This window comes from Pinus tabuliformis, chromosome 3_1, assembly GCF_031772625.1.
Source record: "Pinus tabuliformis cultivar Carrire ecotype Pingquan chromosome 3_1, CPIR1, whole genome shotgun sequence".
NCBI lineage: Eukaryota > Viridiplantae > Streptophyta > Pinopsida > Pinales > Pinaceae > Pinus > Pinus tabuliformis.
This window is the reverse complement of record NC_142301.1, coordinates 597,350,852-597,366,505: the sequence shown is the minus strand read 5'-3', so window position 1 is coordinate 597,366,505 and position 15,654 is coordinate 597,350,852. Positions and strand designations below refer to the sequence as shown.

Sequence of the window (15,654 nt, the reverse complement as noted above, 5' to 3'; positions counted from 1 at the left end):
AAAACCCACAATGTCACAAGCAGATACTCAAGGTAAGGAGGCTTCAATCTCAGACAAACAAAAAGAAATATTATGGGGTGCTCAAGCCATGTAGTTGGAGATCCCAAACCCAGATGCTAGCTTAGCAGAGGAATCAATGGAAGAACCATATTACTCTCAATTTATGGAGGAAGAAATAGAAACAATAGACATTGGGGATCTGGACCTTCCTGGTCTAGAAAAATCTTGCACCACAAACAACTTTGACAACATTCCAGCAGGACAGCTTAAGAACCTAGAAGAAGTATTATCTCGGGTGCAGAGGCAGAAATCTTTGGGTATACAGACAGGAGGCCCATGGGATGGTCGATTCATAGCCAAAGATATCAAAAAGCGAGGAAGGAAAACCATTCTTTAGAGAACAATCAAGGTTGGCCAAATCTTAGTGGAATCAGGCAGGTATGCCAAGTTAACCAAGTACTATCGTCCTGAAAACACTCTTTCTCAATGAAGCTAATCTCTTGGAATATAAGAGGGCTCAATGGCCCCAGGAAAACCCGAATCCTTAAAAACATGATAAAGCAAGAAAACCCTCAGGTTCTATTCTTGCAAGAGACAAAATGTGATTCCAATGCACTTGATAGACTAGCTGCTAAATTCTGGCCCGGGAGTCATAACATAGCAGTAGATGCAGATGGCGCCTCGGGAGGCCTAGCCATTATATGGGACTCCAGAGCCATCGTGCTCAACAACTTTCATGCACACAGGAATTTCCTCCAAGCAATTTTTCATATCATAGGCACAAACCAACATGGGCTCTTAACTAATGTTTATTTCCCACAGGAAACATCTCGAAAAGCGGAGATCCTAAACTCCATCTCGGCTCTCAACCAGAACAGACCGCACCCATTATGGATCGCAGGAGGTGATTTCAATATGGTCACAAGACTGGAAGAAAGGAGAGGGGGCAGATGTAGAAGTTCTCAGGAAGGATCGCTTTTGAAGGACTTCATCCAGAATAACTGGCTTATCGACCTCCCTTCTAATAATGGAGTTTTCACTTGGAACAACAGACGAGCAGGGAACCAGCAAATCGCTTCTCGGTTGGATAGGTTTCTACTCTCTGACAATGCCATTCATCTTGGGGGTGATTTTGCGGCCTCCATCCTGCCCTTCACGGGTTCCGATCACTGGCCCATTTCCCTCCAATGGTCTCGACCAGGAAACAATATCCGCAGGCCTTTCCGCTTTGAAGCCTTCTGGATGACCCACCCAGACTTCCACAAATTAATCAACACAGAATGGAAAAGCTTCCATCCTCCTCCAGGCTCCAAAATGTTCCAATTCCAACAAAAGCTTAAGCACCTAAAAGGTAAGATCAAGCACTGGAATCACACTTCATTTGGCAATATCTTTCAGGGGAAAGCAAACATTGAGTTGGATATGAAGCAGCTACAGTAGAAGATCATCACAATGGGCAGATCAGAGGACCTGGCAGAACAGGAAAAAACCCTTGAATTGCAACTAGCAGAAAAGGAAAAGCAGGAAGAAACGCTGTGGAGGCAAAAATCAAGAATCAGGTGGCTCAAAGATGGAGAGAAAAACACCAAATTCTTTCATAGCACCACAATCCGGCGCAGGATGCATAACAATATAACTCATATTCAAAATGAGCAAGTCATCAAAGTGGAAAAGCATGAAGAAATAGAGACTGAAGTTTTAAATTATTTCAAGCAGGTGCACAGAGAACCAAACATAGACAGATCTCAGGCCATAGAAAAAATTACACGCAATATTCCCAGACTCATTTCAGGAGAGCATAATCAAATGCTCCTCAAGCCTGTTGATCTCCAAGAAGTGGAACTTGCAGTGTGACAACTAAAAGCCGGCAAAGCCCCTAGACCGGATGGATTCACCTCTAATTTCTTCCATAATTTTTGGGACTTAATCAAGACGGAGGTCTGGCAGGTGGTTGAAGAGTCTCGCTCTCTCCGATGGATGTTTCCAAGGGCAAATGCTACATTTCTAGCCCTAATCCCAAGCAAGCCAGACAAATACAGGCTGATAGCACTCTGCAACATAATCTATAAGATTGTCTCTAAAATTATAGCTTCCAGACTCAAGCTCCTGCTTCCACTCATCATCTCATCTGAGCAATCTGGATATGTTGAGGGAAGGCAGATCACGGATGGGATCATCCTTACTCATGAAATAATTCATTCTCTGAAGATCTCTAAGAAGCCAGGTATGCTACTCAAACTAGATCTTTCAAAAGCTTTTGACAGCCTAAGTTGGAAGTATATTGAAAAGGTTCTTATAGCATTTGGTTTCGATGCTTCCTGGGTCCGATGGATTATGAGCCTCATCTCATCCTCATTCTTCTCTGTTCTAATTAATGGCATACCCTCCGTGACCTTTCATCCTACTCGTGGTATCAGGCAGGGCGACCCCCTCTCCCCTTTCCTGTTTGTCATTATGGCGGAGGGTCTAGGGTGAAGTATCAAACATGCTTAGCAAGCTTCCCGTCTCAAAGGCCTCTCACTTCACAATTCCCATGTTTTCACCCATCAACAATTTGTTCATGCTAATATGCTTTTCGGGCATCCCTCAGTCCAAGAGGCTAGACAACTTAAAACTCTTTTGACGGACTTCTCGGAAGCCTCTGGTGCCTCTATCAATCACTCCAAATCTCAAATCTTCTTCTTTCATACTCCCTCAGTCACTCAGTCAGCCATTTTACGCATCCTAGGCTTCTCCTCTGCTAAACTTCCCTCCTCGTATCTAGGAGCTCTGCTCATAGCCTCTAGCTTAAAGCACTCTTCCTGGAGAACCCTCCTAGATAATCTGGAAATGCGGCTCTCCTCCTGGACTCACAGATCTCTTAACATGGCTAGCCGTCTTGTTCTGATTAAAGTTGTCCTTCAAGCTATGCCCTTATACCTCTTCTCCATCCTTGCGGCTCCCAAATGGGTTCCTAAAGAACTCAAAACTATCCAAAGAGCGTTTCTCTAGGGCAGTAGTGGACTTCGGCGCAAGTGGGCTCTTGTTAAATGGGAAACTGCTTGCCTTCCAAAGAAAGGAGGCGGCATTCGATTAAGATATCCCACTCACAGCAACATTGTCATGGGGGCTCGAATCTGGTGGAAATGGCTTTCGGAACTTCCCAGTCCTTCGGCCTTGTTATGGACAACCAAATATGTGGGAAATTGTCCAAGGGAGGAACTCATCAGAATATCAGAGACTAGCAATGGCTCAATCATGTGGAACTCGGCCAAACAACACAAGAACCTCATACAGCAACATAGCTTTTGGGAAGTGAAGAATTGTGATCATGCCAGATTTTGGGACGATTCTTGGCAACAGATGCCCAAACTCAGGGACCTTTTCCCCCCAAATGTTCCCCTGGAACAGGATATGCACCACCAAAACACGGTGAGGAATTTTTGACGCAACACCTCACATCAAGATTATAGAGAGTGGCTCAAAGTGACTCATATCATAGAACAGGGGACAAGGCAATACCAGCAAATCCTGGACACAAAATTAACAAAAAGGAAAATTCAGCACTCTGAGGAAAAAGACATTCTTAGATGGGGATATGAACAAAAGGGAACCTATTCCACTAGAGAGGCGTACAATATACTTATCAAGGAACAAATGAGGCTAGGCCCGCTCTGGAGCAAAATATGGGATCCATCCATCTGGCCGTAAGTGTCTACCTTTCTTTGGCTCCTCTGTCACAAGAGGATTCTCACATGGGACAATCTGAGAAAAAGAAATTTCAGTGGTCCTTCCATATGCCCCAACTGTAAAAATGAAGAGGAAACCATTGAACACCTCATGTATCACTGTCCATTGGCACACAAGCTCTGGCAAAAAATCAACTTCCATTGTCAAAAAGAAGGAGGAGCCAATGGAGATATAACTGCTACAATACGCAACTGGGACCCCCACCCCTTTCAAAGCAAGATCTTGAACTTTCTCTGGAAGCTCATCCCAGGATTTGTTATATGGGCCATATGGAAGGAGAGAAATGGTAGAATTTTCAAAAATCAATCCAGACCGCTGGATGACATATGGAAAATCATTAATCAAAACATTGAAGAAACCATATCTCTAAAAACATGGTACCAAGAGGATCTCCCCACTCTCCCTCAGGAACAAACAATATGGAATAATTGGAACTTCCACAGAAAGCAAGAACAGCTGATCAAAGGAACAAAGCCTCCGAGAGGTCCCTCAACGGCGAAATGGTTCCCTCCCCCCAGGAACATGTATAAGCTAAATTTTGATGGTGCATCAAAGGGTAACCCAGGGAATTCTGGCTTTGGAGGGATCTTCAGAGATTATAAGGGAGCTAATATCATAACCTTCTTAGGCTCACAAGGGTGGGACACCAATAACTCAGCAGAGTTAGAAGGTCTTTGGCAGGGGCTACTTTTAGCGCAAGATAGGAATCTCTTACCGCTCTTAATGGAGGGAGACTCTCAAATCCTCATCCAGATGGTCTCAAGAATTCTACAGGGCTCCCCCTCCTCCAAGATCAATAACGGTTGGAGAATGGCTCAATGGCTATTGCATATTGAGCACTGGTTTTCCTCCCATAGAGTGATCTCCTTGAAGCACATTTGGAGGGACGGGAACAAGGTTGCAGACATCTTAGCTAATATGGGAGTTGAATGTGGGCGGCATTTACATGTTGGATCACCCGCAAATTTAATCTCTGAATCTCAACTCCTCACCTTCAATAATCTTGTGCAGAAGGAAATGCCTGAGATCGAAGAAATACTCCTGGATCCGGGTGGCACCATCGACCGAACTGTTTCCCATGCAAGGAATTAATGTCCGGTACTGCCAGCTACAGAGCAGCGTGGCGTCCCGGGACTTAAACTCACGCGAGCTGGGGAAGGATATTAATGTTGGATCGGTTGGCGAATTCGCATTTATTCTCTGCGTTGATCGATGCAACATTCCTACAGTTATAATCATGCCGCTCCATAGCTCTTTCACCATGCCTTGTGCTCAGTCACGCAGCAACGGAACCTGGTTTGCGGAGGCTGTTGGTGATGGACTAATTCTGGTTCACTTCCGCGAGCTCAAAGCCAACTCTACCATGGGTAATTTCTCCCCTGTTCTAGATTCTCACATTGCGCTGTTGTCTGCAAGTTCTGTGGTCATCTGTAAGTTCTGTTATATTGTATTGTCAGTTGCAAGCTTTGTTGGGCATCCCTCTCGCCTCAATCGACTCTGTCCTGTTGGTTCTCTCATCCATAATCCTTTTGCGCCATACCTCCTGTCTGTCATCATGGTTCACTCGGGCAAGAGGCAACGTTCAGGGGGGAGTCGTGATAGTCGCTTGCATACCCCACTCGGTCATGCCATGGAAACTGCGCTGGAACCCTTTAATCCCTCCTCCGTCCATAAATCTGGGCCTTCTATAAGTTCTGGTCGTAAGCCTATTCCAAACAGTGCCTTCCAAACCACGCACTTTAAATTTCAAAGTAATTTGCATAGGCCCCTCATCACTGCTCACATCACCATTATTCTTTCGGAAGAGGAAAATCAAGTCTCCCCTTTGGCCTGCATTGCCCCTAATCCTTCCCAAAGCAGTGAGCATTCCTCGGACAAAGACAGCATGGAGAATTGGAAAAATGAGAAGTCTGAACAGGAGGAATTTCTCAAAAATCTTCCTCCCCTTGAAGATACAGGACCTGCGGCTGAGGACGGGACTCATGGCAAGGCAGGCCATGCCATGGCTATCCCTGGCAGTGACTTGAGCGACAATGAAGGTCTGAAGACTGGTGATACAGGTTTGGCTGAGAAGAAGAACCATGGCCCGGCAAAGGAGAGGTAGCGCCACTTGGGACTGCCTCCTTTTTTTTTTCGGCTGCTGTTTCAGGCTCGAGGTCAAGGTTCAGTGCTAATTTCCTACTGTTTTTGGCTTCCAGATGGGAATTTGGTGACACATTATGTGCTGGTTTGCAATGATTATGTGTTTTTGTGCTGGCTCAGTTCTCCTTCTCGAAAAAACATGTCTCTCTTTCTTTTTGTTATCTGGTTTCCTAATCTTTGTAACTGGTTTCCCCAGCTTATGTTAGTAAAGGCACAGTTCTGTTCTGTCGAGTGCTTCCAAGCCTCGATATTATGTAAAAATATTTTGCCTTACAGTTAATAGAAGTTAGTATTTGCAGAGAAAAAAAAACATTTAATGCAGAATCTATCAAAATAAATACAAGTGGGTACATGGTTCTCCAATATGATGTCGATCCTTGGCTTTCATTTCTTTGCTTCGTTTGACTTCATTACAAAACTAACTGGCTCCTTCTTGCCTATCTAGGATCAACCTCTCCAGTTCCTAGACCTAGAGGACATTGAGGTCACAATATTTTTTCCGTCATTCCCAAAAAACCAAAAATAGTGCTCAAGTTTCCAATTTTAAGTTTACTCTGAAGCCCTAGGCCCATCCCTCAGCTCGTACCCCTCCTCTTTCTTTATAATTCTTTGTTTTATCCCCTCTCACCTCCACCAAGACGCCCCTCTCCATCTCCTTCAATCCCCTTATATGCAGAGGTTTCCCCCCCCATCACCTCTTCATAGAATCATATTACCCGAACCTGAGTCAGTCACTTGCCATTTACTCAGAGTCTATCTCTTTTCAGGAGGATAAGGGTATTTACTATTACGTAGGTGGTGGTCCATTTGTTATGATCACAAGTTTACCAAATCTGACCTTTTTTTTTTAACTTTGAGTGAATGATATCTATTGCCTCCCTAAATATTAATGGATTTATAGTGTATTAACCATTACAATTTGTTTTATATGATATATATTATACTTTCTTTTTATTTCATATTATATTTTTGTTTCATTTGTTTTTGTATGATATATATTTTATTTTATTTTTCTTTTGTATAGTTTATTGTATTAATGTGTTATTTTTATAATATGTTATAGTTACATATTATTATGACAGTACACACATAAATACCTTACTCAATATATTCATTATATTCTCACGAATTAAGTATTTAATTAGTACTTTCAATAATTAATTCATTTATCCTATACTATCATTCTTCATAACCAACTAGTATGTATAAAAGTGCAGTGGAGTGCATGCGATGAATACATATCTAGTTATTGTATGCATGCGATGAATACATATCTAGTAGTAGACCTAGGACAATACTTGTCCCATTGGACCTTAACATGGTCCACCAGGCACTTCTTGTGTTATTGAACCCTATGTTCCATTATACATAATGGTTCAAATGAAACAGTTCCCTCGTTTGATACCTTCATTTCCTTCCATTGAAGGTTATGAGATTTGTCAGCTATGAAGTGTCTCGTATAGATACATGAAAAACATTATGAATTTTATGCAAGTGGGGTAGTAATGGAAGATGATAGGAGATGAGTCTAAATATTTCTATCATTTTAAATGGCCCAATAAATGAGGGTTACCCTCTTTTTTCCCCTTCCAAACCAAATGGTGCTTTTTCTTTCTTTGATACAAATAAAAACGTGATATCCTACTTCATAATTCATATCCATCCGGTGAGCATCAACATAGCTTTTCTTTATACCCTGTGCTTCCTTTAACTGTTGCCCAATCTTTTTTACTTGTCGCCCCATATCTTGAATTAATTCTAGTCCCACTCTCACTCAGTCCTCCAACCCGTCCCAACCTAGTGGTGTTCTGCAAGGCTTTCCATATAACGCTTCAAATGGAGGCATTCCGATTGAACTATGGTAATTGTTACTATATGGAAATTTAATTAGGGGAAGATACTTCTCCTAGTGTGTTTGTTGGTCCATAACAGGCATCCTCAACATATCTTATATTACTTGGTTCACCTTTCAGTCTGTCCATTAGTCTCAGGGTGATAAATTGAACTTAAATCTAGTTGAGTTGCTAAAGCAGACTACATACCAGTCTATAAGCTTGAAGTGAATAATGAATCCCTATCTGATATGATCTTATTAGGAACTCCATAGAATATAATAATTTCATTTATAAATACCTGAGCTATGTCAACAACTTCATATCTATCAATTATGGGAATAAAGTGAGCATTTTTCATTAGTTTATCCACCATGAAAAAAATGGCATTGTGTCTTTATGGGGTAAGAGGTAGCCCTATGAAAAATTCCATAGAAATCACCTCCCACTGATCCGAATTGGATCCATGAAGATGAACAAGGTGCCATGACTGTATCAAACAGGACAAACTTTGAATTTATGGATACAGAGCGATCAAGAAAACCTCTGGATAGTGGTAGTTTGCAGCCAGCAAGGAACGACGAGGACCTCAGTCAAAGCGTGCTAATCGAGGCCCATGGAAACTGTGCAGGAGGAAAAACTGGCCATTGGGAAGCCCGGATCGGGAAACAGAGGGAATTTCTAATCGACAATTAGCGCTTAGCGCATCGCTGGGCAAAACCCCTTGAAAAGGAAAAGCCCCGAAACGCTCGGTCGCATGGAAGCCGGGAAACCGTGGGGAAAGCACTAAGGTGGAAGACAGGACCCACACTCCAAAACTAGCGGTATATATAGGATGCATCCTTGGGTGGTAAGCAGATTTGGAGAAAAACGAGTGATTCCATTCAGCGCCTGACACATGTCCGACAGATGAGAGAGAAAACCGCCGCTCATCACGCGCTAATGGTCGAGCAAGTCAACTACACGAAACGAGCAAATGTCGTAGGATCTAGGGGCTTCAGATCTGATGGTGGAGATTGTACCCGATGAAGGAACCGGATTCGACAGGGCCACTCCCTATGAGATGTTGGCGAATATGCAGAGGTAGGGAACTCCTAGCAAATAGCAACAGGTGAACCAAAATAGTAGAAGAGGAAGCGAGAAGTCATGAGATAAATTGGCTTTAAGCCATGAACAGCTAGAGAGCAGAACAAGGAGGACAGAGAGAGCAGAAGTAAAAATTAGTGCAGTAAGAAGCAAAAAAATAGAGAGCCGAGTTGACCTGCAGCGTAAGGCAGCATCGAGCAGACAAGTAATCCTTGAGAGGATCTATTGGCAATTGAGCACCACAATGGGCTCCTCCATTAAATACCAGAGAGGTAAAGATTTGGAAAGGAAAAGAGTCTGTGCACTCTAGTGGCTTGGGGAATCCAAGAACCACCCTACCAAACATTCTCTATTTTAGGAGACTCAAATTAAGCTATTTATTTGTAATTCTCTACTTTAAAGACACAATAAAAGAAGGCCACCACTGAAAGCTGGACTAAATATGTAGCCCTAGAGAATAGGGTGAACTCCTTATTAGTTGTTGTGTTCTTGCATTTTCTTACTGTGTTTTCCTTACTGCTTTCCATTTTCCAGTGTCTGTGTATTTTGCAATCTGATCAATCTGTTTCCTAAAATAACATAGACACACACCAACACATGAGTCTGTAATACCTTCATATAATAATTAATTAACTGAGATCACTTAAGAGTGATTCTCAAATCTAGTGGTATCAGAGCTCTAGGTTGTAAGGTTAGACAAGATTGTGTTGGTTTAGCTATTGAATGCTAACTAGATCAAAGCTAAAATTAGGAGAAGGAGAGTTGGTCGAAACTAATCCTGAAATTGGGAGAGTCTATTCTCAGAAGACAATGTCAGAAGAAGGTTCTATGGGACCAAACCCTCAATTCATAGATAGTTTTCTAGCCTTAAAATCCATGGTAGAGGAAATGTATAAGGACTTTAGAAAACATAACGATGAAGATGCATCAGGCTCCAAACAAGACAAGGGAGAAGATGGGTCTTTCCTCCATGACCACTCAAAAGGCAAAGGGAAAGAAGAACACTTTCTCACACCTCCTAATAGCCCTTAACACAAAAGGAAATCATCTTTGATCAAACTAGATGTTTTGATTTGCCTGTATATGATGGAGATTTGAATGCAGAAAAGATGGACAATCGGATTAGACAAATTGATGTTTATTGCAGAGTGAAGAGTATTGAATCAGACAAGAGCAAGATTCAGCTAGCAAGGCTACACCTTGGAGGCACTACCTTGGTTTTGTGGGAAGGTAGAACCCAAGGTGATCTGAAGAGACATGGTAAGACTATCTCTGTCTGGAGTGAATTTGTTTCTGCAATCAAAAAGCAGTTCTATCCATTGGCCTACATGCAGGAATCCATCCTACATGCAACAAGCCATGCTGAGTTGGAAAACTCTTCGACAGTTGAAAGGGAAAAGTTTGTAAGGGTATACTCAAGAATTTAGAAAGTGAGCATTGATTCTAGGAATCTCATTAGACTCACCTAAGACTCTATTGAAGTACATTGGTGGTCTACACAGCTACATGAGGCACACTATCCTCATGTTTAATCCCACTAGTATAGATGAGGTATCTGTACAAGCTACTCATCTAGAAGCTAGAGGAAAGAATGGAAGTCCAGAAGTTGGGGGATCATCCCAACCCATTGCAAGCAAGAATAAGGAGAAAAAAAAAACAGAAATGGAAAGCAAGGAAGGCTAACACTGCACAGAAAAGCAAGGCTTCATGCACTCACTGTAAAAAGGATGGGCATGATGATGAGCACTGCTGGATTCTGCATCCAGAGCTGAGACCTAAGAAGTTCGAGGGCAAGAAGAAGAAGACTGTTGTAGCTATTCAGAAAGATTTGGGGTCAGAATTAGGAGATGAAACAACTATTGCAGCCATAGGTATAAAAGGTAAGAATTCTGAAGCATCTACTAGTAATTCTGCACAATCTATTATTGATGAAGAAAATGAGAGAAAAAGACATGAACTTTTCCATATTCGAGTTATTTCCAAACATCAAAATATTGATACTTTCTTTGATAGTGGCTCAAAAGTAAATTTAATTTCTGAAGCAATTGTAAAAAAATTGGGATTAGTCACTACACCTCACAAGAAACCATACCCATTAGGATGGTTGAATGATAAATCACAACTACAAGTGACTAGATAGTGAAAACTCAAGTTTTCTTTTGGGTAAGCATTTCTAGATTAGGTTGAGTTAGACATAATTCCTTTGGATATATGTGGAATTGTTTTAGGAAGTCCTTGTATGACAAAAAAGCCATTTTCTATAGAGCTAAGAACAAGTATCTACCTGTTAAAGATGGAATCGAATTCTTTGTAAGAGCTCATAAGCTTAAGAATAATTATACTCTCATAAACTCAGGGCAGATGAAAAGAATGTTAAATTCATGTAAACAATTCTTACTAATGGTTGTAAAGGAAAAGAAATCTAATAAAACCAATGTATTTGAAGGCTACAATGCTAAACAACAAGTTGATTTAGAAAAGGTTGTTTCAGAATATGATATCTTGTTTCAGGAACCTAAAGGTCTGCCACCCAAAAAGGAAATAGTGCATGATATTATTTTGCAGCAAGATGCTCCATTTCCTATCATTGGAATGTAAAGGTTGTCTGCTTTAGAGAATGTTGAAATCAAGAAACAGGTGCAGGAGTTTCTCGAGAAAGGGTTCATCAGACATAGCACATCACCATGTCGGTCACAAATTGTTTTGGTGAGAAAGAAAGATGGCTTGTGGAGAATGTGCATTGATTACTGAGCACTGAATAAGATAACAATAAAAAATCGTTATCCCCCTCCTCGTATAGATGAGCTTTTAGATCAATTGAAAGAAGCTGTTTATTTTTCCAAGTTAGACTTGCACAGTGGATACCATCATGTCAGAGTTGCAGAACAAGATGCATGGAATATTGCTTTCAAGACAAAGCAGGGATTGTATGAGTGGTTGGTTATGCCTTTTGGATTAACTAATTCTCTTGCTACTTTCATGAGATTAATGAATGGTGTACTTAGACCATTTCCTGATGATTTTGTTATTGTGTATCTCGATGACATTCTGATTTTTAGCAAAACATGGGAAGAACACTTAGAGCATGTTAAGCAGACACTAGATGTTTTGAAAAGAGAAAAACTTTATGTTAAACTCTCAAAATGTGAATTTTGCAAAACATCTCTGAATTATTTGGTTCATATAGTAGGGGGTGGTGAATCGAAGATAGATCCCTCTAAAGTGGCAGTCATTGTAAACTGGCCTAAACCCAAATCTGCTACAGAAGTTAGAAGCTTCTTCGAGGCAACACAATATTGGAGAATGTTTATTTCTAACTTTTCCCTAATTGCAGCTCCCTTACATGCCTTAACAGGATTGAACAAGGTGTTTTAGTGGGGAGGCAAACAGCAGAAAGCCTTCGACACCTTGAAAGAGAAGATTAGTACAGCACCTGTACTAGCATTGCCTGATCTTCAGAGACCATTTGAGATCCAAACGGATGCCAGTGACTATGCCATGGGAGCAGTGTTGACATAGCATGGTAAACCCATATGTTATCATTCTAAGACTTTTAATCATGCAGTAGTTAACTATCCTACCTATGATAAAGAATTGTATGCATTAGTAGAGAGTGTGAAAAAGTGGAAACATTACTCAATGGGCAAGGAGAGAGTAATACATACTAATCACCAACCACTTCAATATCTACACTCCCAAACTAAGTTGTAGCAATCAAACACTATATATGGATCGGTTTTCTACAACAATTTCATTTATTCATCAGATATAAAAAGGGCATACATAATAAAGTTGCAGACATGTTATCTAGACCCATTATAAATGCATCTACTATACTTAAGCACAATTCTGTGTTACATGAGAGTTACATTGAACAATATGCTCAAGACATAGACTTTAAAGATGTATATGCAAATTTAAGTCAAGGAAAAAGAGTAGAAGAATTGGACTATCATGTAAAGGACCAACTCTTATACCATTGTGGGAAGTTATGCATTCCACAAACTGAGAGAGTAAAGATAATTTGAGAAGCACACATTTCTCTAATATTAGGTCACTTTGGGGTAAGTAAAACAGTTGCACAGCTGCAAAGATTTTGTTATTGGCCAAAAATGAATGTGATAGTTTCTAGATATGTAAGAGGGTGTACTATGTGTGCTAAAAGCAAGCCCAAACAATAGGAAACTAGGCTTGTACACTCCATTACCAGTTCCTTCTCACCCTTGAGAAAGTGTTTCCATGGATTTTGTTGGAGGAATGCCCAAATCTAGGAAAGGTCATGATTATATGTATGTTGTTGTGGACAGGTTCAGCAAAATGTGTATTTTGATACCTTGTAATAAACAGATTACAGCTGAACAAACTGCAAAATTGTTCTTCGAACATGTATGGGTTCATTTTGGATTACCCACTTCCATTGTATCTCATCGAGACACCTGATTTCTGGGGAAGTTTTGGTCAAGTCTGTGGGAACCAATAGACACCAAACTGAAGAAAAGCACAGCTTTTCATCCACAAACTGATGGCCATATAGAAATAGTTAACAGGACAGTGATCCAGTTACTCAGAGGATATTGTAGCAAACATCCTAAGCTTTGGGATGAGCATTTGTGTTATGTGCAACATGCTTACAATAGAGCAAAATACTCTTCTACACAGAGATCTCCTTTTGAGACCTGTTTTGGTTTCACACCAAGGTCTCCTTTGGATTTTGTCTTTGGTAAAGACAACACAGTTGAGGGACACAGTGATGTGGATGGGGAAACTAGGTTCTTTGAACAGATCCAAGAGATCCACCAGGCAGTACAGGAATAGCGGGAAAAGAGCCAAGCCAAATACAAGGCAAGGCATGAAAAACATCGGATGGAGGATAGTTTCCAAGTTGGTGACCAATTCTGGCTGTATATCGGCAAGGACAGGATGCAAGGTGAAGGTAAAAATCTAAAGCCTATCAGGTATGGACCTTTCAGGATACTTGAGAAGATTGGTGAAAATGCTTCTGGCCTTGATCTACCAGCTTACATGCACATCTACTCAGTCGTAAATGTATATTGCTTGAGATTGTTTGAACCCTCACTGATTGAGGATCCCGAAGAGTAGAGTCAATTGCATTCTATTGATGACCTGCTACCTGAATATATTAACGAATTGCAGGAAGACACAATGTTGGATAGGAAGGTGAGGATGACGCGCAGGGGAGATGTTGAGTACCTCAGAATTGAGCCCAAAGGTTCAAAGCCAAGCACTGCAAAGTGGATAGAGATTGGAGAAGTGAGGCAATTGTACCCTCACTTAGTCGATGCTTGAAAACCAACTTTTGGTGGTCCAAAAGCTTTTTCAGTGGGAAGGCTGTGATCCGAATTGGATCCATGAAGATTAACAAGGTGCCATGACTGTATCAAATAGGAAAGACTTCGAATTTATGGATAAAGAGTGATCAGGAAAACCTTTGGATAGTGGCAGTTTGCAGCTAGCAAGGAACGATGAGGACCTCAGTCAAAGTGCGTTGATCGAGGCCCATGGAGACTGTGCAGGAGGAAAAACTGGCCCTTGGGAAGCCTGGATTGGGAAACAGGGGGAATTTAATCGTGCATCACTGGGAAAAACCCCTCGAAAAGGAAAAGCCCTAAAGCGCTTGGTCGCATGGAAGCCGGGAAACCATGGGGAAAGCGCTAAGGGGGCAGGCGGAACCCGCGCTCCAAAACCGGTGGTATATATCGGAGGCATCCTTGGGCGATAGCAGATTTGGAGAAAAACAAGTGATTCCATTCAGCGCCTGACACGTGTTTGGTGGATGAGAGAGAAAACTGTCGCTCATCGCACACTAACAGTCAAGCAAGTCAACCACATGAAATGAGCGAATGTCATAGGATCTAGGGGCTCTAGATCTGATGGTGGAGATTGCGTCCAATGAAGGAATTGGATTCGACAGGGGATTAAGCCTCAAAACATAATAATTTGACATCCGATTTGACCATCGAGTTGGCAGATGAGTCATTCCACAGTGTAACCGAAATTACTGAACCATTGAGGATGAGCTGGCGTAGTTCATGAGAGGACAAGTGGCCACTCCCTGTAAGACGTTGGCAAAGATGCAGAGGCAGTGAACTCCAAGAGAACAGCAATAGGCGAACCGAAAGAGGGAAGAGGAAGCGAGCCGTCATGAGATAAATTGTCTTTAAGCCATGAACAGCCAGAGAGCAGAATAAGGAGGACAGAGAGAGGAGAAGAAAAAAAACATTGCAGCAAGAAGCAGAAAAACAGAGAGCCGAGCTGACCTACAGCATGAGGCAACATCGAGCAGACAAGTAATCCCTGATAGGATCTGTTGGGAATTGAGCACCATAATGGGCTCTTCCCATTAAAGATGACAGAGGTCAAGATTTGGAAAGGAAAAGAGTTTGTGCACTCTAGTGGCTTGGGGAATCCAAGAAACACCCTACCAAACATTCTCTCTTTTAAGAGACTCAAATTGAGCTCCTTATTTGTAATTCTTTGCTTTAAAGACACAATAAAAGAAGGCCACCACTGAAAGCTGGACCGAAGATGTAGCCCTAGAGAATAGGGTGAACTCCTTATTAATTGTTGTGTTCTTGCATTTGCTTACTGTGTTTTCCTTACTGTTTTCTATTTTCCAGTGTCTGTGTATTTTGCAATCTAATCGATCCATTGCCTAAAATAACATAGACACACACCAGCACATGAGTCTGCAATACCTTCATATAATAATTAATTAACTGAGATCACTCAAGAGTGATTCTCAAATCACCCACTTACTCATAGGAATGACATGTGGTTGTAGGAGACCTAGTAGGTGATGATGGTCAACTTTACCTGTTGACATTCAAGACATTTTGCAATGAAT

General features: G+C 41.4%; 1 protein-coding gene across 1 annotated transcript; it reads left to right on the top strand.

Annotated features, from left to right (window-relative positions):
- The first annotated feature begins 552 nt into the window (after positions 1-552).
- On the top strand, positions 553-1,440 carry LOC149188423 (uncharacterized). Its single transcript, XM_089409949.1, has one exon. The coding sequence runs from the start codon at positions 553-555 to the stop codon at positions 1,438-1,440; it is 888 nt and encodes a 295-aa protein (XP_089266075.1).
- The last annotated feature ends 14,214 nt before the right edge of the window (positions 1,441-15,654 follow it).